The sequence below is a fragment of the Emydura macquarii genome, unplaced genomic scaffold (assembly GCF_026122565.2).
Source record: "Emydura macquarii macquarii isolate MOO-44397 ecotype Brisbane River unplaced genomic scaffold, CSIRO-AGI_Emac_v2 contig_587, whole genome shotgun sequence".
Classification (NCBI taxonomy): Eukaryota; Metazoa; Chordata; order Testudines; family Chelidae; genus Emydura; species Emydura macquarii.
Window position 1 is genome coordinate 3,013,204 of NW_027130724.1, and position 22,827 is coordinate 3,036,030.

Genomic DNA, 22,827 nt, shown 5'->3' on the forward strand with positions numbered 1-22,827 from the left:
GGAGACTGCACAACAACACGGCAGCTGAAATTCAATTTTAGAGTGCAAAGTAATGCTCATTGGAAAACAATGCCAATTATACGTACAAAATGATGGAGTCGAAATTAGTTGTTACCACTCAAGAAAGAGATCTTGGTGTCATCATGCCTAGTTCTCTGAAAACATCCGCTCAGTGAGCAGCGGCAGTCAAAAAAGCTAACAGAAGGTAAGGAACCATTAGAAAAGGGATAGATAATAAGACAGAAAATACCGTAATGCCACTATATAAAGCCATGGTACGCCCACGCTTTGAATATTGCATGCAGTCCTGGTCACCCCCTCTCAAAACAAGATTTATTCGATTTGAAAACGATGCAGAGTCTTGGTTTCCTTCTCTCCACGCTGCTGGGTCTTGGTGTGGATTTTTGCCAAGCGCCATGTCTGAGCTGTGAGCTCTGCTGGAAACTTCCTCCTCCGAAGGATTTGGATTCTAGCAGGTTAGGGGACATTCCCCTCCCTTTCTCCCTACTGTCAACGTTTGGCTCTTTCAGTCGTCTTAGTGCTGAAGAAGCTGCACTGGCTCCTCCCCTGCGCCATTTGGAATTGCAGGCATCGTGCTGACAGCCGGGGCCCTCCTGGTGGTACCCCCGTAATGTGTCTGTTTAGCACGGGGTACTGTGAGGAGGGGAGGGGAGAAAGACTGAACCCTGGTGTCTTGCATCAAGTTCCTCCCTGTAACATTTTTGCACACTTTGAGGTTTCTGATCCCACTAGTTAAAACCAAACACGCCGTGGGTAGGAGCCATGCAAAGTTCCCACACACAACTCTGGATCTCAGTCTTGACGTGCAGCACTCCGGTCCTGAGCCCCAACACAGCTCTGCCAATGTGCCTTGGTATTAATCCTCAGCCCTCTTGCCCTTCCATTGGCGGCCCCCTCACAGCTCTGCCATTGTGCCCCATTACTGTTCGGCCGCACCCCCTACCGTTCCTGTCCTGGGCCCCTACACAGTGCTGGGAATGCAGTTCCTGCCAGGCCAGCAACACCCAGTCACTGCACTCCTGAGTCCTAGGACCAACACCTGTCAGAGGACAGGGTGGTCAGTGCAGAAATGTGGTGGGCCGCACCTCCCCTCCCCAAGACCTACTGCAGGAACTTCACACACGTGACAGTCCCAGTGCCTCTTGGAGCTCTCAGACCTTCCCATCTTCATTCGTCCTCAGCCTTGAAAGCCCCACCCCTACTTCATAGACTCTCCCTCAGGCTGAAGAGGGATGGATCCTGTTCCCAAAATGACCAGTAAGGTCACTAGCAGCCCAGGAGAAAAAGGCCAAGTTAAAATGCTGATTGTGGAACCATCTTGGTAGCTCACAGGGCTACAACTATGGGCCTGTCTACACTTCAAATGCTACAGTGGCAGGGCTGCACAACTATAGCACTTCAGTGTAGACACTACCTATGCTGACAAGAGGTGTTCTCCTGTTGGCATAAGAGATACTCCACCTCCCTGAGAGGCAGTAGCTAGGTCAATGGAAGATTTCTTCCGTCTATACTGGGGGTTAAGTTGGCTTAACTACATGACTCAGGAGTGTGGATTTTTCACACCCCTGAGTGACATATTTAAGCCAACTTAATTTTCTAGCGTAGACCGGGCCTAGATCTCACTTCGCAGAAGGCTTCAGTGTCCTGGAGGACCAGCGTCACATAACAAAAAGCTGCATTACACCAGCTCAGGACCTGGCCCGTGGTATTTAGGGGTAGTGTCATCACTTGAGAGCTACTCTGCTGAAATTGCTTAAGTGGGGTTTGGTAATCCATCATGGTGCCCAGAATGCAATGAAAACAGATGGTGCCATGTGATTTCCCATTGGAATTCTGAATGGCTAAGGAAAGGCAAGGATGTGAATGCAATCGCCTGCAGCACCCGGCGCTAGCTATGTGATGGGACATGCATAACTCAGGGAAATGTACTTAAAAGACAGATGGTGAAAGCAATCAGGATGTGCAGGCAGCAGGCAGAATTAGAAGGGCTTCATAATGAAGAATAAGCCATGAAGAAGTAGGCTGGGAGGGAAGAGTGATACTTTAACTCGAGGAGGTGAGTGGCCTGTGGCGGCTGCACCAAAGTGACTGTTAAAAGCACCATTGTGCGAAAGGCAGATTTGCACAAATTGGCCTCTTATGTCGGGGACGGAGCGTATTAAAGCCGGAGGAATGGCCTCTCAGTCTCACCAGACAGATAGGAAACACATAGGCAGAGAGAATTCATCCCTGTCCTACCTCCTCATTAATTAAATCAGTGCTACTGTGTGTGTGTCAGCACTGTAACGTCTTTGCATGCCGGACAGAGCAGGGGACACCATTCCGTGTTCTTCTCCAGCCTTTCTGTGCTTCTCCGGTGGCGCTAAAGGGGTTGTGAAGATAACAGAACCTGCCCCCAAGGATTACTCCCAGTGTAGGGGTGCTTCCTGGATGGCACTGAATTGTCGTCTGCTCCATACCGCCTCCCTTATGCAGCCCCCAGGATAGGGGAGGGTGTCAGTGGCCAGCAACGGTTGGAGGGGGCATGGCCAGAGCACACTGCACGTCAGCTAATCCCAGCTGGTCCAACAGCTTCCAAGGGGTTATTACAAGCATGGAGGCAGCATTAAGTTGTGGGAGGGGAGAGGCAGATCTCCGCCCAGCAGGGTCCTGAATATGGGAGGCACAAACAGAGGAATCCCCAGCTGTCCTGTCCAGGCCCTTTTCACTGCAGATGTGACCTGAATTGTTTCAAAATGGGCTTACCCAGCCTTGGTCTTATTTCCAATTAAAAGCTGACACCAGGCAACCTTAGACTCAGAAAGAACAAGGTGGGGAACATGAAGGGCGTTTTTCTGAAGATGTAGAGGCAAGTTATTGGTTCAGTAGCTCCATGGATCCTGACTCTGAAGCAGTGAGGCTGGATTCCCTCTGCCACTGAAGTTTTGTGCTTAGGACCCCAGCTGCTGCTGCTGCAGTAACGGGATAATGCTTTTATTTTTCCCTTTGGAGGTGATGCTTTGCTGCAACATGATGCTTTAAATGTGGGCTTTTGTTCTCCTGATTTGTTTATGGTTTTTTGGTTGTGCTCTGCTTCTGAGCTGCTCTTAAATTTGCTCAGCTTCCTCTTTCTTTTTCCTCCTCTCTTTGGCTCTGTGGTATTTCTCCTGGGTTTTGATGAAGGTCCTAAAATACAGGGAGGATTAAAGGGCAGCAGACCTTCGATGTGTATGTAGCACAAGCTATGATTCTCCACTGGTACATTTGAATCCTTTATGTCTATGGATTAAATCAACAAAACCAAAAGTTATCTGGTGAATAATGGGGAAAATGCTTTCTAGCTGCAATGAAAGGGCAAAGGTTTTGATTCTTGAAAGAACAACTATTCAATCTGTATTATCAAGGAAGCAGAGAACGTTAGATTTTTGGTGAAATGCTTTTATAATAGGTGGGACTGGTTGTGCTGCCTCCAGTTAAGTTTGCCTGATACTTCCCCTTCTAAGACCCTGTTTTCAGTTGCTTATAACTCCCAAACGTTAACTGTTCAAGCTCAAATTTGCTAGGCTGGGTGTTTGCCTCAAGATGAATATTTTGGGAAAATTTTAGCAAAATGGGTCCAGACAATTTTTAAAAATGGGGCTAGGGAAAACACGTATTGCCCATGTTCAAAAAAAGTCTTACAACTGTTTTGCTAAGACGCTCTCATGCCTCCAGGCGTTGAAATTTGGTAGTGGGGTTGTCCTGCTGTAAGGCTTATGCCCTTTGCTGTTCCCATGAAAATGTATCCAAATCTGGCCATGTTATGAGCCTCTGAAAAAAATTTCAGTTTGTGCATGCTCAGTAGCTACTTGTTAGAATTGGACTGCTATATTTGCAGAAGATTGTCTGCACTGAGGGCTCCAGCCTGGGGCTGCAGGGGCTGAGCGAGACTTTCTCTGAAATGCCTTCTTCTGACCACCACCAGGGGCACAAGTATTGAGACAGGAAGACGGTCTCACCTGTGCTCTAAGAGCTCCCCATGCTGGCACCCAAGCAGCGTGGAGGAGGGAGCTGTCTGACTCGAATGCAGAGGGGACAGTAGTCAGACTCGTGGGGGGCTGGAGGGAGCAGGTTGGAACAAGGAGCTTGGGAGAGAGGGCAGGGAGAAAGGGGGACTGGGAACCAGTGGGTGAGGGTCGGGAGACTAATTAAAACGTTTTATTAGGAAATGTTTAAGCACAAAACAATAAAGCAATATTCAAGGTTCAAAAAGCACAGTAATACAGCATCCGGGGATGACACGCAGTGGGGGGGGGGGAATGGGGGCTGATCGAGGATGAGCTGTGGCCCGTGGGAGGGGCTGGGGGTGTGCGGCTTGAGGGTTGCAGGAGGGTGTGGGGGGGAACGCTATCCAGCGTGGAGGGAGCGTCTCTGGGGGGCATTGCCAGGGAAGGCGAGGAGTCCATGCGTGGGGGTGGAGGTCTGGGGAGTACAGTGGCGTACGGGGGGATATGTGGGTTGGGCGACGCTATCCATGGTGGAGGGGATCCCTGGGAGGTTGAGGAGGGAGGGTCCCTGGGGGTATTTGTCAGGGAAGGCAAGTGGTCCATGTGTGGGGGTGGAGGTCTGGGGGTACAGTGGCATGCCACCGCGAGGGGGGTCCCTGGGAGGCGTTTGCTAGGGAGAGCGAGTGAGTCCCTGTGTGGAGGTGAGAGTGGAGAGGCGATAGGGGGAGAGGCGATAGGAGATACATATGTGGGCATGAGGGCACATGTCAATGCAATGCATAGTAAAGTCATTGGGGGCAGGATCCAGCAGGAAAGAGAATATATAGGTCCATATGGGGTGAAATGACTCTCATTAGTCCAGTGTTCCTTATGGTCGACTGGCAGGTCCGTCCCGTCTTCTTCCGTGGCGAGTGGGTCCATGCGTGTGGGTGAGGATGGGGGCCTGGGGAGGGCAGTGATGGGGTGGGGTGGGCTGCAGTATCCCGGATGGGGCGTGGTGATGTTGGGCTTAAGGGTTACAGAGAGAGATATATATGGGCGTGAGGGAGCATTTCAGTGTACAGTGGGGGCGTTGGGGGTATGGTTCAGTAAGGAGAGTACATAGGTCCGTACGGGGTGAAATGTCTCTCGGTAGTCCGGTGCCTCTCACGGTCGGTTGGCGGGTATTACATGAAGAGCTGAGCAGGCGGAAACGGGACTGGCTGGGCAAGGAGCCTGGGGCAAGAGTGGGATGAGGAGCCTGAAGAGAGATTCTGGGACCAGGAGCCAGGGTACGGGGAAGCCTGAGACTTGATTGAGGAGCCTGGAGGGGAGACTAGGACTGGCTGGCAAGAAGACTGAGGGGTGGGTGAAGACTGGGACTAGCTAGGTGAGGAGATCAGGCATGGGATGGGCAGCTGGGATCTGGGCTGGAAGGAGAGACTGGAAGAAGGAACCGGAAGTGGGAGGCAGCAGCAGGACTAGGACAGTGACAGGCGGGAGGGAATGGGGCAGAAGGAATTAGAATTGGGGTGTAGAGGGGCAGACCACAGAGCCCAGGATTCCTGAGTTTCACTATCTCTCTGCTGTCAGCAAACAGCTGTGAAACACACGGGCAAAAAGTGCATCTCGTCCCATGTTAGTGCTGGTCCACACAGAGGATGATAACCTGCTACTACTGTCGTTAGCTCAAGTTGCAGAGGTCTGTGCTGCAGATCTAAAGGTTCCAGCCTTGCTGATGAACCACATGGGTGTCAATACGGTGCCTCGGGGCTGCTCTACCTTTCGCTGGCCATAATAGATCCCATGGGGCAATTTGGCTGGTTTGGACTTGCTGGAGCACAACATCCTCGCTTTACTGCTGGGGTGTAGAACCAGCTCCCCAAGCTTCACACCAACTGGGGATTCCTCAAAGCAAGGGGAATCCAATCCTCAGCTGGCTGTTTAACCAGCTTTGCATCCTCTCTGTGCCACCAGAACAATGCGAAGAGCAGGGGGCAGGGCTGAGTATCTGGCCAGTTGCCATCCAGAGGCTCACTGAGTACCAGCCACATCCTCTCACTGTAATGTGGAAGCTCAGCCATGTCACTCACATCCCCTAGGGCCTTTTCCTCAAGCCCAATGCCAAGGCTGTGAGCTAATACTGATGTGTGCTTCCTCACAGATCCCTGGGCAACGTCTTCCACTCACATGGAGACAAATCTTAGCATTAGCCAGACTCGGTGCATACTTCACTGTCCCTTTATTGAAAGTTCTCCTAAGCTGTAAGAACTTCACAGCAGGGACTGTGTCCCTTTGCACATTTGTACAGTGCCTAGTATCTTGCTGGTGCAATATAAATAATGACGTAGGAGCTCATATGTAATGTCTCCTCTAGTTTCTCCAGGGCTGAACTGTGCGTTAATGCTTCCCACTGGTCTAGTCCTGCAGGAGGAGTCATTAGTGTAAACATCTGTAATCTCATCCTCCAGTTGTTTGCTGCATGGGGAAGAGGAGAAACCACTTTGGCGAATTATCATCATTATAAACAGGATATGCTCTGTTTTCTGGCTGGTGGGAAATCCTGTCCCAGCTGTTCCAGGTGTGCCACGCCAACAAAAAACAAAATGGCTACAAATAGCTGCTAACTGCTATTGGTTTATTATGACTGCATCCCTGTCTAAAATATGTTGATGACCTCAAGAGAGAGAAATATCTGTCTGTAAAAGAACTGACTTTGCCAAAATGATTGCTTCGTGCAGAAAGAGACATATTTAGATGTTCACTCTCTGTGTGTTTGCAAAGTCTGCAGCCCCTTAAATTCAGCTGCATTTCCAGTCTCCAGCTGCTTCACTTGATGTGCTTACTGTGTTCAGGTCTGTATTGTTGCTGAGATGTGCCAGTGACTCTATAGCTAAGCTTGCAATTAACTTTTCAGTTTAAATCCACCTTAGCGACCCTGCCTAATTGTTGTTCTTGATTTGTATTTTGGTAGTGCCTAGTAGACCCAGTCATGGACCAGCACCCCATTGTGTTAGGCTCTGTACCAACACAGGACAAAAAGATAGTCCCTGCCCCAAAGACCTTAAAGTCTAAGAAACTGTTCAAATAATCAATATGCAAATCCTGATAGCCAAGATTTACCAAAGTGGCTAGTGATTTTGGGTTCCTAACTTGTGACACCATAAAGGGGCCTGACTTTCAGAGGGCAAATGCTTGGCAGTCAAAAAAACAGGCCTCTCTAGCTGTTAAGCTAAAGGAGAACTCCGGCTGTGCGATAGTAGTAGACTCATTCATTGACACCAGCCTTTGGAGGGCAACAGTCTCATTTGCTAAGCCATTATATTGCATATAATCAGTGGGTCCTGTGTACTGAATTGAAGAGTGTTGATAAGACATTAGTATCTGGTGCTTATGGCTAGTCAAAAACCAAGGGAAAAAATACTAACTCTTTTTTTTTTTCAAAAATTTTTGTCCCATTTTTATATTCATATTCAAAATGTTGTCTAAATTTCAAAAGTCAGAAAAATTTGACATGCTCAATAGATGTCAACAAAACAGGAGTGGTGGGGGGAATTGCAAACATTTAATCAAAAAACATTCCCCATTATTTTTAATCTAAATTAAAAAACGTTCACTGAAATTTGACAAATTTTGATTGGCTCCTTTTCCCCACAGGAGATTTTGTAAGCGAGTGAACCCAATACAGTCATAAGTTTTGAAGATTCATGGCGTTTAATGCCAGAAGGAACCAGTAGATCTAATCTGACCTCCTGTATTGCAAAGGACATAGAATTCCAACCAGTTACTTGTGTTTGACTAAGGCATATGTTGCAGAAAGGTATCTGGTCTTGGTTTAAAGACATAAAAAGAAGGAGAATGCACCACTTTCTTGAGTAGTTTGTTTCAGTCACCCTCACAATTAAAAGTTTGTGCCTTATGTCTAATTTAAATTTGTCATGATTTAGCAGGGTTGTAAAAGTTGAAAGACCTGTTCAGAGTACATTTAAAACCCTGCAGTTCCATTGAGGGCTAAGTCATATATTCTTGAAACAGCAAAGAGTCCATGCATTTTGTTTTTAAAGAGGTAGCAAGGAGCTGGCAATCCTTGCATAGACCAGCCTGAAATGCACTGTCCTGCTTATTGCAGATTTGCATGGAAATAAACTATAGGCAGATTGCAAAACAGGAGCAATTCTGCAGATGATGCTTTCTGAGAGAGATGCTGTTGGATTTCTCTAGCTAAATGTATCAGATAAAAGGCATAGGCTTGACCTTAAGAGCACTCTATCCTCTTTTCATTGTTCTATATGATTAAGCTAGCACAATCCTTTTGCCCAGATATAAGAATACCATTAACCATCCTATTTATGGCATTTGCATGGTTTTACTGAAAATTGGGAGGGGGAAGGAGGGTCTCCCTTTCTTTCTTTCCTCTCTCTCTCTTTAAAAATTCAATACATTAAATGCAACAAATAAATAACTAGATAAATGAGGAGTTCTCTCTTTTCCTGTAAATCCTGACAGATCTCTCTCCTCTCATTCTTGCTGCTCCTTCAGACTGGCTCATGATAAAATCCTCTATTACTCATCTCAGGTGAGCCTGCCAGGCCTACTTTCTTTTATTGGACCAACTTCTGTTGGTGAGAGAGACCAGTTTTCTAGCTTACACAGAGCTCTTCTTCAAGTCTGGGACCAACATGGCTACAACTACACTGCACAGGCCTACTTTCAGCACTTTGGCATGTTAGCAGATGCCAACTTCTTGGCAGTGACTTGGCCATTCTGGGGTCATGACACCAGACTACCCCTGAACAGCCGATCTGATTTCCCAGGCAGGACAGGAGAGATCCCTCAAGGTGCATTGGATCTGCAGAGCTGAGTCCTGATCAGCTGTGAATACCCCTGTGTGCTCAGTACACACTTGGAGTGCTAGCAATAGTGGAAGACTTCAGTCTCCAGTGCTGTCAAGCCAGTTTCCTTCACACCCTGCTTTGTCCATTCCATTTTCTCTGTGCACACTTCCTCAGTTAACTTTGGTTTCTTTTGTGGCTTCTCCCTGCTGACTGAGGAATGGGCTATCGATGTCTTTTTTGGGGAGGGTGGAGGGAGAGGATTTCTGTCAAGTGCCTAGCGGCCTTCATGAGGCATTTAAAAAAAAAAATTGGAGACACACAGAAATGGAAGGAAGTGAATGGAGTTTTTTCAGTAAACCAATATGAATGTGGAAAGAGTAAAACAAGCCCCCATTGTTAAAGACCCTGGGAGAGCGTAGCATTTAGTGGATGTCTGATTCCTGCAATTTACTGAAAATTACAACCGTGCACACTGCTCATTTTTTGCAACCCACAATCAGTCATCTCCCAGCCCTCGGCATTACTGGCTTCACACTCCATGGCTGCCTCTGAGGCCCCCAGCCGTGTCCTACTTAAAAACACACCCCAAATGGGGAGTTCATTTAGAATGTAGATTTTCTGAGGAGAACTCTTCCGTTAGGAGGGGAATTGGCTGGCAACAGCCCTGTTTAACTTCCTCCTCCTTCATTCCTGCCCCGGGGAACCTGCTTTTCAATATGCTGGCTGTCACTGCTGCTCTGTTGGCATCATTGTCTTTGCAAAGTTTTGGGAGCTAGCAGAAACTGTATTGCTGACACCACCCCACCGTCCGCAGCCCAATGCTTTGACCCTGAGCAACTTCTGTCAGAAAATACATCACACGGCTTTGTGAGAGCAGAGTCAACCACACAAACACACTTCTCCAGGTGATCATGATTTATAAGCATCTTCTCCATTCTGACTGTCCTTCAACAGCTTCTCCACGCTATTGTACTAGCACAGGGCCATTAATCCCCATTGTGATCCCTGTCCCTGCTTGCTATCGAGGTTTTCAAACTGGCCTGGCTGTTCTTGTACACCTACTCTGGCCCCGCATAGAGTGTTAAGGCTTTATTGCAAATCGTAAAGATTCTGCTTTCCATCTTTCCTAGTATCTAGACTTGCCCCTTTCCTAGTGTACTCGAGGCAATGTGAAATTAGAGGCCTGGGGATGATATTGATGACCACGATTGAACCTTTAATTAGGAAAACCATTCAGGCATGCAAAGTCGTAATTGCCCTAAGAATATACCAATACATGATTACCTAGCCTTTCTACTGAAATCAAAAAAACATTCTTCTTTTTTAAGAAACCCCTCGGTGACCAAGTCATAGAAATCTGGTAAGCTATGCAGATACCTAGCTCTGTTCTATCACGGACAATTCAATTCTACGCTTGCATGCCTTTTTGGTCCTCCATGCAGAAGTTCACTAGATAAACTCACCTCAAAAACTCCATAATGTTTTCATATAATCTAACTGATATTATCTGCACGTGTGAAGTTTTAGTAGCTGAATGGTATCAGAAGGCAGGCCTCAAAGAGCTATGTTCAACATCTGTAGTGCACTTAATCTAATCATCTACCAGCAATGTGCAAAGGCTTGATGTCTCAGTAGTAAGTATTGAATGACTGAGGCATGCAAAAAGTGCTGTTCCCTTCTGTCCTTACATAACCACAAGTCCCCACTAAAATCTTGTGTATTCTGTTCTACACTTGCATGCCTTTTTAGTGACGGTCCACAAAATGGCAGCCTACATGTAGTGTGACCTGGTGCATAAGGTGCAGGTGAGGTCACGTTGCATGGAGGACACCATTTTGTAGAACAGCATCCTCCATGCGTGCTCAGGGGCCAGATGGAATCGTTCGTAGGTCGCCAGCTGGACTAGCTTGGCACCAGTTGTGCATACAATGCATGTGTTGCATACAGAGATGGCACACCCCTGCTGGTGAGAAATGCCCTGCAGACTGTTGATCGATCACGTTATATCTTGCTCCAATGCCACAGTTTTCTACCTATTTACTATTGTGGGCTTCATCCACACAATATACATACTACCTGTATGGCCCTGAGGATGTCAAATGGGCCACAGCTGTGTGCTGATTGGGCCACAAGCGGGCTCTAATGGCTTCACGACTGCTTCATTGCTGGCCCTCCGCTCCACCCGCTGCATGAATACAAGGGTATATACAACAGCCCATGGATGTGTAATTGGTGAGGCACATTCCTGTTTGCTGCGTGACATCAAATTCCCAGTGAGTAGCACCATCTGTCTTCATTGCTCCAGCTATCTGGTAAGAATAATGTTTTCTTTCCTTGCCTATCTGGATACAGCTGGAGATAAGACAACAGTCAACAGTTCCTATTTGCGGTGACACTCAAACAGCAGATGAACAGCAACAATGACTTTAATTTATTGTTCCACCTTTTTTGGTTCACAAGCAATACAAATAAGGAAAAGCCCTGCTAATGGGAGCAGTGCCATATCCATCAAAGCGCACATCTCCAGTGCACTAGTCCAGCGGTTCCCAAACTGTGGTATGCGTACCACCGGTGGTACTCGTCCACCTGCTGCTGGGGGGCTGGCCAGGAGCTGCTCCAGCACCGGCCCCACCCCCAAGCAGCACGGCGACCTGGCCGTTCTGCCCCCCTCCCTCCCGGACACACAGCAGCTGGCCAGGAACTGCTCTAGCACCGGCCCTGCCCCCAAGCAGCGTGGCAGCCACTCCCCCCTCACGGCAGGTGGTGGCATTTTATGTTGGTGGTACGCAATGTGGTAGAGTTTGGGAACTGCTGCACTAGTCCATGAAAGGAAGCATCTGTTGGTGGTCCCAGCACAATGCTTACTGTATGGAGATGTGGGATCTAGTCCTGACTGCCACTGACTTGCTGTGTGAGATTGAACAATGCATGTTAACTGTATTGTGCCTCAGTGTGTCCATCTGTAGAACAGAGAAAATCATTTGTACCTCACCGGCGTGCTATGACGCATAAACGAACAGACACTGGTAACTGGCTGGCTTTGAGATCCACTGATGGGAGGCACTATTGCCGTGTAGTTAGCTCAGTCCTCCTCTCATGCTGGAATGTGCCTAGGAAAGCAATAGCTCCTCCTATTTAGTTGTTATTTGTCTGTCTTGTCTTGTAAACTCTTTGGGAGCAAGAACGATCTTCTCTTCTGTATTTATATAGTGCCTAGCCTAATGGGAGCCCCAATCCTGGCTTGAGGCCTTTATGTGTTACTGTAATATAGTTTGGCTTACTGTTGACCACTTTGCCTATGCCTCAAAATGCTCTGGTTTCACAATCAGCCTGAAAAAGACAGAGGTCATGTACCAGCCAACACCAGATAACCAGCATCAAGAGCATGAAGATCCCATTGTCACAACTGACAACACACCCCTCAATGCCAACAGGAAATTCCGCTACCTGGTAGCCTACTTTCCAGCACACTTGATACAAATCACAACTAAAAATTAAATATCATCTAGTAAATGAGAAATGCATCACTCCCCATTTTCTCAAACAATAAAAAATGTAAAAATTAAGAATTGGAATAAATGCAAGTTAAGATATATAATTGCTTCAGTAAATGTGTATAGATATAGTGTATCCTTCTGGTTAGCAAAATGCAGCACCAAATTTAGTATCAAGGCTCCATTTAGTTGCAAATCAACATGTTTTAATGGTTACCAACCAAAGAGAATCAACTTTTCTTTAGGAAAATAATTAAAAAAGCAAATATAAAACACAAATAACATTGATTATTTAAATCAAAGTTTCCTGCTTGCTGATTTAAATCATGATTAAAACCAGTGATTTAAATCACTTTGATTTAAATGTGTCCACCCTGGAACCCACTCCCCTCTATTTTTCTTTTCCAGTGCCTTGGATGAAATTCATCCCTCTGCAGAGGGCTAGCAGAAGGCCTATGCACCACGTATGCCCTTTTAAAGATCTATGTTGAAGGCACAGCTGATGTGCTGGCCCAGTGCACAGAAGTAAATTTTGCCCTATTTGACACTGCTGACTTTAGGAGTTTTGCACTCCCAGCTGTTTCTCTTCGGAATCTATAATGATGAGTCTCCAGGTAAGATTTCAGTGCTCCTTTGAACTCTAATGGCTCTGATCACTAATGATGCTAATGATAGGAAGTGATATTGATGGGAGTATAGAGCTTTTCACAGTGAGATTATTGATTTTAATTGAGCCCAGGTGGGAAGAGATGGAAAATTATCATATGTTGGCTGTTCAGTGACCTAAGGGGAATGAATTGTGGTGGTTTCAATCCTGCTCATGTGGGCAGACATCCACATCACCAAACCACAATCATATACATTGTAGGTTTCTAGTTTAGGTGCAAGTGGGGAACAAGAGTAATTTTCTCCTTGCTCATGTGGAAGCCTGTGTCTTTTTGGCCACCAGGGTTTCATGACACAGTCCAGAATTTTTATGATTTTTTTTAAAAAAAATTAATTTGTAAATTGATTTTCGAGGGGGTAGAGGAGTTGCCTCTGTCTGTATCCTCAGTTGATGGACATCAATGAAGTTCTATTGCCTTCAGTAAAACTGTGCTGATTTGCACTGGCTTGAAAGGCCTGGCTTCCAGCACGTGCACAAGGAAGGAAAGTGGACAACCTCACATTTGGGGAAGGGAGCTGGCATCTTGCCCTGGTGCACAAAGACATCATGGCTGCTGTGTCCCTAGGACACACTGTGACCTACTGAAGTATGATAATGTTATGGAGAAAAAGGAGTATGGGTGGGCCCTGAACCAGGCTGGGATAACTCCTTTAAGATTGTTGGGCATGGCCTTGACTAGTCAGCCTTTCTGTGTGAGAAAAACGGCCAAGAAGCAGCTCAGCTGAAGGGAGAGTTTCAGGGAATAGCCTGCAGGAGACTGTGGATCAGGGAAAGGCATGTGCTGGGGATATCTGTGCTAAGACATGTGCTAAGGGAAAGGCCTGACTGGGGATATTTGCTGTGTAGGCAGCAGCATAGGCCTTAGGAGGGGCTAGGCCTTGTTTCCCTGTTTTGACTGATGTTGTGTCTGCTTTTTGAACCTCACATGTATCCCTGGTAAAGGGGAAGGAAATACGGTTACTGGTGGAAGCGTCATTGATGCAGCTGGCTGGTGAGTTGGCCTGCTGCCTTACACCAGAATAGGGAAACTGAAGTAGAGATAGGATCTGATTCCAGGCTTGGGCAGACTCTGCTGTATAGTACATGTTGTCATCAACAGCAGCAGATCAAGTGTGAACATTGCTCCTGTTAAGAGAAGCAGCAGTGATATGTGCCCTCTCCAGCATCTCTTGGTCCTGAGCCGTCCTGGCATGCTACAGCATAATGGAAACTTAAAACCTTTTGCAAGAGGTGTATCAAAGCAGAAAAGTATGTTCAAAACCTCTGACCACTTCAGAATACTTCCTGTGAGCTCGTAAACACGCATTATCATCACTTAAACTTTCTGAGCCCCTCAAACTGTCCCAGTACATTACATTCCTTGGCTTCCTTAAAAAATAAACAGACAGACAGATGACAGGGCCCAGATTCCATCACTCAGACAGGGACCATTCTGAGTCCCTGGGGAGGACAGTCCTTAGGACAAAGATTGCTGTCTAGTAGTTTGGGCACTGGAGTACTAATAGCTTGTCATCATTTTAGGGCAGCCACTCTAAATGTCAAAGGAATTCAGCCTGTTACTGATCGGAAGAAAGTTCTTCCATATTTTAAGACTAAAATACAAGTGCTTCTTCTGCCAGAGAGCTGAACACCAGATATTGAAGAGGGTTGGATTGTTGTCATTTTTTTATATATATAACTCACAGAAGCATGACAAGGCTATGCATTTCACTGGTGTTGCTATTATGTTCTTGTATTGCGGTAATGCTTAGAGGCCCATTGGATCAGGGTCGATAGGGCTAGGCACTGTATGCACGCAGAATGAAAAGCTGGTTTCAGCCCCAAACTGACAACAATTGAAGGGCCTGCTTATGAACTCAGTCTTCTTGGTGAGCAGTCACTTGCACAAGTCCCATTAAAGTCAATGGGACTACTTGTGTAACTGCTTGCCAATAGGAAGCAAGGGGTGCATGATCTATCCTTGTGTGTTTGTCAAGAGACAACAGGTGCATACAGCAAACAGACAGGAGAGGGAGGGAGTACACATTAACAATGTGTTGGTTGATTGATGTAATAAGCAGTGGTCATAGCACATCAGCTGCCTATTCATTGTATATCATTTTGTAGGCATCACAAAAGAGGTAAATTTTAAGGCTTACATTAGCCAGTTGCAGCTTGGATGTTAGATAGGGAAGACAGTTCTTATTCAAAGTCAGCTGATGGAAGAAGTGCATATCCTGGGCCATAGTTTCTAAACCTGTGGTTTGCATACCCCTGGGTGTACTTGAGACACAGGCAGGGGATACCCAGGGAAAAATAGAGTGAAGGGGAGGCGGGAGGCAGCTGCTGACTTCTGGGGAAGCCAGGCGGCAGCCCCCTGCTTCCCGCCAGGTCCCAGCTCCCAGATGGGAGCCCGGTGGCAGCCTCCTGCATCTTGCGAGCTGGGCTCGCAGCTCCGAGCCAAGGGACAGCCTCTCACGCCTGGCTTGAAGACAGGCAGCAGCCGCCTGCCCACATCCCTGTGTCCCAGCCATCGCAGAAGCCTTCTCTGCCTCAGCTCGGATGGGGTGGCAGTCGCCCACCTCCCGGGCTGGAAGCCAGGTGGCAGCTGCCTACAACTTGCCCAGGTGGCAGCTCCCCTCCCTGGCTAAAACCCAGTGCCCAGAAAACTTGTCAATTTCACTGCTCTAGCTGAGCAGTTAAATTGACACCTATGACAGCCCCAGATTTCACCAGTTACCCTCTTTTCCTGTCTCTCTCTCATCCTCCTTCCCTATCTCTCTCTCACCCCTTCCTCCTCTCAAATCTATGGCAAAAAAATTCAGCACAGCGCTTTATATTCCCCAGCATTAGCATGCCACTCAAAGCCTCCTAGCTTTGGCCAACATCACCTCTAGCCTAGGTACATACTTGAGTTGTGCACCCCTGGTGTAAAGGTGGAAACCCTACCCACACTAGATCTGACATCTGCTATATCACAGCCTTATATAGTCAGCCCTTCTTTCAACATATGACTCACATTAGTCTGTAAATATAAAATCCCTTAGAAAATTGAGTGTTGGGGTACTTATTAAAATTTTCAGAAGTTAGGAGTATTTGCTACTTAAAAGGTTGAGAAACACTGTCCTGTGCAATGGATAACATTAATTACTTTGCATTTACATAGTGTCTTTTACCCATGGAGATTGAAGCACTTTATAGGGTAGGTAAAGTATAGGATGGATGGGTGGATGAAGGACACACACGTGCATGTGTGTGTATTATAGCTTCCCTATCAATCCTATACTCAAAAGAGTAAAATACCAACCAAGATTATGACAGAACTCCTTTTGGTATGGATTTTCATTCAGCAGCTCCTAAATACAGAGGAATAATAACAATCACCACCAAAGAAACCTTCATACAAGAATTAGACATCACACATTTAGTCTCCTCAGGACTGAAATGCTTTAGTCTAACTAAAGTCATTGGGCTCACAATAGGGGTATCTGGGTTAAAGGTAAAGTAATAGCCTATGGGCTGCAGGAGGTCAGGCTAGATCTAACAGCCCCTTCTGGCCTGAAACATCATGAAACAAGTCAAATGTCATTCATGGGAAAACTGAGTAGCGAGTAGCTCAGCCTTCAACAGAAATAACCCCAGTGTGCCATCTTTGAAACTTCCTATGTTGAGAAAGTGTCAAGGCCTGGACAACTTCAGGATATCTTGCTTTAAAACACCGACTGTTGATAGACTTAATGTAGAGGATACCTAGATAATTTGACTTTTCCATGCTACATACTTTGCTGCGTTTCTTTGAACAAGAGTTTCTGTTCCACCAGTCTCACATCCAGCGACGTAAATATTTGATAGGTAAAATCTGTGTGCAGCCACTATTTTTTAAAAGAACTAAAAAACTGCCAGAACTGTGTTTTCTTTTTCCTCTAATGTAGAATTCTCACATGCCACCATTCCCCCAAATGAGGCTGGTCTGAACTAATGGATGGCCATCATTCAGACCTGGACCAGTGAGAGTCAGGGTCTGAGCCAAGTCCCATGGAAATGAATGGAAAGGCTCCCGTTGACTTTAAAGGACTTTGGATTGGGTCCCTCGGGTCCAATATCTCCTGAACCATCATGGCTAGAAATAGGAATCTCCATTTTCTAGTGGTCCAAGGCTTGTGCCTCTATCCCTGGGAGAATGTAAGAAACTCACAGAGAATCTCTATCAAGCTTGAACCATATTTTTTGGTTATCATTGCTCTCTCCCTCCAAGACCTGCACAGTTAGATCAGTAGGGGTAGCTACCAATAGAAAAGGCTACATTCTATAGGAGGTGTCATGTTTTTTTCCAGTAAAATATGAGGGATATACAGAAGGCCAGATAGGAGCAGTATGGCCTTCCAGGCCCCTAGGTCTCAGAGTCATGTGACTGCCAGAAATCTCAGCTTGCTGGATTGCAGGGGGGTGTTGTTAAATGAAAGTTTCTAGCCATCCTGGCTGTGAAGAGAAGTTTGAAAAGTGACTCAGGTGTAACTGGTGCAGTGACATCTGCCTGAGTCTGCTGACAGCCCAAACCAATGGCTCTGAATAGCACAAACTGCCCCATGCATCTCAGTGGGGCATTGAATTGAATTGAATTGGAATTGAAGACTTACTACTCTGGGGCCCTGGCTAACACCACCCTAGCAGAGGAGGATGCTGGAGCAGAGTGCAGCAGGCCCAGTCCACCCAATAAAGCAGATACGTTTCAACTGGTGGGGTGAGTTCTGGGGAGCCTCTGCTACCACCAATGCCACTCCAAGGGAAAGGAGACCCCTATTGCTGCTGAGGGGAAAACAAGGCCTCATTCCCTTATCCCTGCCTCTCAGGGGAGGGGTGTGTGTTGTCCACATCTGCCACTGCAAAAAGTGGAGGACACTCAGGGATGGAGCCAGAGGTTCCTCATGTAATGGAGTGTCTAGGGTCACAGATTCCCTTAGTGTGGCCCCGCATATGTAGTATACATGATGGTGGGAGGCAGAGGTTGTCTTGTTAGGGATGGCTTATCGTGTGATTTAGCTGCTCCTGCCTAATGCAGATCTCTCAGACTCCTGCCCACAGAACCTGCAGACCATGCCACAGTGAGAATTCCCTCATTATAAAGGGTCTGATCCTCAGCTGGTGTAAATAGGTACAGCTCCATTCACTTCAGTGGAGCTAAACCCACAGACACCAGCTTTGTATCTGGCTCAGAGTGAGCTCTTTGGACTTTTTACTGACTCACCATAGCTCTTGTAAAGCACTCTTTACCTGTAGGTCTCAAAGCATTTCCTCACAGGATAGTAACTTTTATCTGCATATCCCCTGAAGCATCTAGCACTGGCCACTGTCCGAAGACAGGACACTGGGCTAGGTGGACCAATAAGGCTGTTTCTTATGATCCCCTCTTTTAAATGAGAAACTGAAGCAGAGAGATGTGTAGAAGCCTATCACTGTGGTGCCTGTAGCCCTGATCCTGCAGGCTGCTCCATGGGGAACAGGAATTTGCCTGCTCAGAACAGCTTGTTGAATTGGGGCATAAATACTGACATAGTTGGTAATGAACAATAATCACAACATCTCGATCACTTGTTGATTATTTGTTCTATGCATTCCCCCTGAAGCACCTGGCATTGGTCACGGTCAGATGATGGGGCTATTTAGACTATTGGTCTGACCCAGTATGGCTCTTATGTTCTTATCTCTGCTTAATGAAGATAGGCAGTTTCCTCTGTTATAGTCTCCTTCCAACTGTAGTTAGCCAACACAGGGTGAGTTTTATCCCTAGCAGTGCAAAGAAATCATACTCCTATGTAATTTATTTGCATTTGTTTTGTGTTGGCATTTTCCAATTTAAATACAAACATTGTCTTGTTTCATTATTCAGCCATCCACAAAGGAGACAGTGAAACATTTTGACTAGACTTTCTTGGCCTGGCAGTAATGAGTAATGTATACAGACATGCTAATCAATCATAGTTATACACAGAGCAGTACAGCTAATCAAAGTTACAACATCCTAACAGTCAAAATAACAGCAGCGTGGAAGAAAAACGCTGGTGTGGTATTTTGTCTGCCTGATTAAAAAACCTAAGGTAAGGTACTTCTTACTGTAGATGGAAGACTAGAATAAAAGGTAATTTAGGTAGAATTAGGTAGCAATAAGTTAATTCTCAGGCCATTTTTCTACAGAGCATGGTCCTAACACTGCTTCCTTTGGCTGCAACAGGAGTTTTGCCACTGAGTAGGACTGAGACAATGGAAATGGATTTTAGCCCTTCTTAAACTGGTTTCCCTAAATCTGAGCAGAGACCAATGGGGGGAGGGGAGGGGAGGGGAAGAGACGACGTAGCCCCCGGGCCCTTGTGCTAACCCAGGGGCCGGCCATGGAGCTGTGATAAGGTGGTGTCGGAGGAGAGCGAGCATAGCTGGGAAGGTTTTGTCCCGGTACCGCTTTATTTCAGCCTCAGGCAACTTGTCACCTTCGGGGTGCGGGAGCCTCCCCTCCCGCCGCGGAGCTGCTGCTCTCTCCGGCTCCCCCACGGGGAGAGGCTCAGCTCCGGGCACTGCTCCCGGGACTGGCCGCGGAAGGGGAGTTGGCAGCGGGCTGGCTGCAGCTTTCTTGGGGGTGGTTGTCATGCGGGTTGTGCGACGCCGCTTCTCCCCACGGGCCGGTCCTCATCAGCCCACGTGGCTGGCGGCCCGAGGTCTCGCCCCCTGAGCCGGTCACCGCACGGCCCGGCAGCCCTGGCTCCTGCCCCGAGCTGCCTGCGGGGGGAGCTGCCCTGCCCTGCCCTGATTGGAGCGCGCCCGGGAGCCCCCCGGCCATCAGCTTGCGGGGGTGCCCGCGCCCAGCTCCGCCTTCTCGGCTCACTCGCGTGCGGCCGGGCGAGGAATCGGATCGGAATCGGATCGGGCCGGGCTGCGGCCGCCGCCTGCTTTGCTTAGCGCGGAGGAGGGGGGGCCGGGATCTACCTTCTAGCTCCGGCCCCGGGCTGGGAGCGCCGCCCGCACGATGGGCCGGGGCAGCCCCGCCGCCGAGCCCCGCCTACGCCCAGCCCGCAGCAGGGCGCGGTGAGCCCCGCCGCCCGGGCAGCCCGCAGAGCCCATGAGCGCCCCCCGGCCGGAGCCGATCTCCTCGGTGGCGCGGGGCTCCGCGGCGGACCGTCATGCCGGGCAACGGCAGCGGGGAGCTGGGCAGCGCCTCCGGAGCAGCGGCGGCGGCGGGCTCCAACTTGACCGGCATCGCCGCCCTGGTCTTCGGCGTCTTGCTCATCCTGTGCACCCTGGGCGGGAACCTGCTGGTCTGCCTCAGCGTCTGCTCCGAGCGCGCCCTGCAGACCACCACCAACTACTTCATCGTCAGCCTGGCCGTGGCCGACCTGCTGCTGGCCGTCCTCGTCCTGCCCCTCTACGTCTACTCCGAGGTGAGTGAGTCCCGCGCCGCCCGCCTCGGCACCTGCGCTGCACGGAGCGAGCCCCTTCCCAGCCCCCTGGAGCCTCCCCTGGCCGCCTGGCTTTGCCATTGCTACCGGCCCCCGGTTCACCGCTTCGCAGCCCTTCCCGCACCGCTCTGCGGCGGCTGCACAGTGATCCGGATCGGGCCCCAGGCACAGCGGGGCTCTGGCTCTGATCTGCCCCGCCGGCCGGGTTCTGGGTGTTCGCTGAGCCGAGGCACATCGATTGGTGTGTGGGGGGATTGGGCTCCAAGCTGAGTGGTAGCCCGGGCCTGGGGGGGGGGAGGGAGTGCAGTCTAGACAAAGCCTCAGGGGCCAGTACCACCTGGCTGGGGCGGGGGAGCGCTTCTACCCTTCGTCGTGTTTGTTTAGGGCGCTGCCAAAGGGCTTCCCAGTCACGAGTAAAACAGTTTCCTGAGCTGCTTTCAAGAGGTGCCCACTCTGCCCTGCTGAAATGCAAGGTCAGGCACAGGGGTCATGAAACCTCTCAGCAATTGGAGCGCGGATCTGGCTGTAGATATTTGGACGGACGATTATTATTTTGGGTGCATGAATGGTGGTCAGTTTTGCCAAATGTCTAACATCCGTGTCTGTAGGAGAAATCTCTTGGTAGCCCAGCCAAAAATACTTTAGGAAAGTCATTTTTCTACTTTGCTTGTGGGGCTAAGGGAGTGAGAGAAGCAAATGTGGAACAGACTGAATATGAGGACTGTGTTAATTAGAAACTCGCTGAGACAGTACATGCCTGATCCTATTCTGTTATCTCAGCAGACTGTTATGATTAAAAAGAGCCCTTATTTTCCCAAGCTTAAGCGAGAGGGATAAGTTATAGAGCTGGGGTGTGTTTGCCTTGCCGGTGTGAATATCAATGGTTATCCTGCCGGAAAGCTCATCAAAGTCAATGGAAAGACTCCCACAGCCCATAAAAATCAATGCTCAGGCAAGTGCTTGGATGCGCCCAAATTGTCTGAGGGGCAGCGGTGTGAATGCTCCAAGGGTGCATGCTGTGGGGGAAGGCTGCCCAAAGAGAACTGCAGGAAGGCCCAGCGGTGCTTGGAGACATGAGTAAAAAGCCAGGAAGCCTTGGTTAAAGTGGGCAAGCAGCAGCATCTCTCTCTCCCCCCCCAAACTGTGTGAAATTCCCAAGGACACGGCACACAGTGTGAGGACACTTGTGCGCGTGCACATGCGCGCCAGTGAGAGAGGCAGAGGCTTTACTGAGGCATTATAAGATTAGTATAGGGCTGGAGGAGAAAGGTTGGAGTGGGGGTTAGGAGAGCTGGATAGGGCTGGGGCAGACATTAGGGTGTCAGGGAACCTGGGGTTGCAGGCGAGGAGGTCAGCTCTGAAGAGAGGCTGCGGTCCAGCATCTGGCCATGTTGGGTCTGTACATCACAAGGAAAATCAGGGAAAGGAGGCAGCAGGCTAGGGACAGCGAGGCTCAGAGTTCAGGGTGCCTTTACCTTCCTTGTAGTGTCCATAGACCTCTGAGCCCTTTCTGTGATTTTCCTGAGGCCAGGGTTGTACAGAAGTGCCCTCCTGCTCCTGGGGATTGCAATAGGTGCAAAGCCCTTCCAGCACCTGTGAGGGTGAGATGCTCACCTAGAAGAGCCATGTGCATGGCTTCCAGGACGGGTCTCTGCAGCCTAGATTGTTAAAGGTGTCTTGGCATTGTAAGACCTGTGACCCAGATTTATAAAAGTATTTAGGCATTGCTGCACTCATTGTTGCAATGCCTAACCGATGTAGGAGCCTACGTCTAATTTTCAAAAGGGATTTAGGCACTTAGGAGCCTAAATCCTAATGACTTAATGGGATTTAGACTCCTAAATCAGTTATGTGCTGTAATGCTGAGCACAGCAGTGCCTAAATACCTTTAAAAGTCTGGGCCTTACCTTCTAAATTCTATTTGACTTAGCCTTCTAAATTCCATTTTCAAAACTGATTTAGGAGCCTAAATGCCATTGACTTTCAGTAAGATTCAGGCTCCTAAGTGCTTAAGTCACTTGATAATGGGACTTTGTTGTCTAATTCAGGTCTTGCTATGCAGGGTGGAACAGCTCCTAAGTTCCTCTAAAAATCTGGGCCATACTACTCAGCTATCTTACCAGAGGGTCTTTGCAAATGACTGTCAGAGACACTACAGTAGAACCTCAGAGTTACAAATTCGAGTTACAAACTGACTGGTCAACTACACACCTTATTTCCAACAGGATGTATGCAGTCAGGCAGTAGCAAAGACACACACACACACAAGCAAATACAGCACAGCAGGGTATTCAATGTAAACTACTAAAATAAAGGGAAAGTTTGAAAAAGAAGATTTGATGAGGAAAGGAAACTGTTTCTGTGCTTGTTTCATTTAAATTAACATGGTTAAAAGCAGCATTTTTCTTCTGCACAGTAAAGTTTCGAAGCTGTGTTACGTCA

General features: G+C 48.2%; 1 protein-coding gene across 1 annotated transcript in view; it reads left to right on the forward strand.

Moving 5' to 3' along the window:
• Positions 1 to 19,903: 19,903 nt before the first annotated feature.
• The window catches only part of DRD4 (dopamine receptor D4), a 35,984-nt gene continuing 33,060 nt past the window's right edge, over positions 19,904 to 22,827 (forward strand). The window contains exon 1 of the mRNA XM_067540381.1: positions 19,904 to 20,367. Within this exon, the coding sequence (XP_067396482.1) occupies positions 20,110 to 20,367 (258 nt within the window). The 5' untranslated portion in view covers positions 19,904 to 20,109. The remainder of the gene's footprint in view (positions 20,368 to 22,827) is intronic.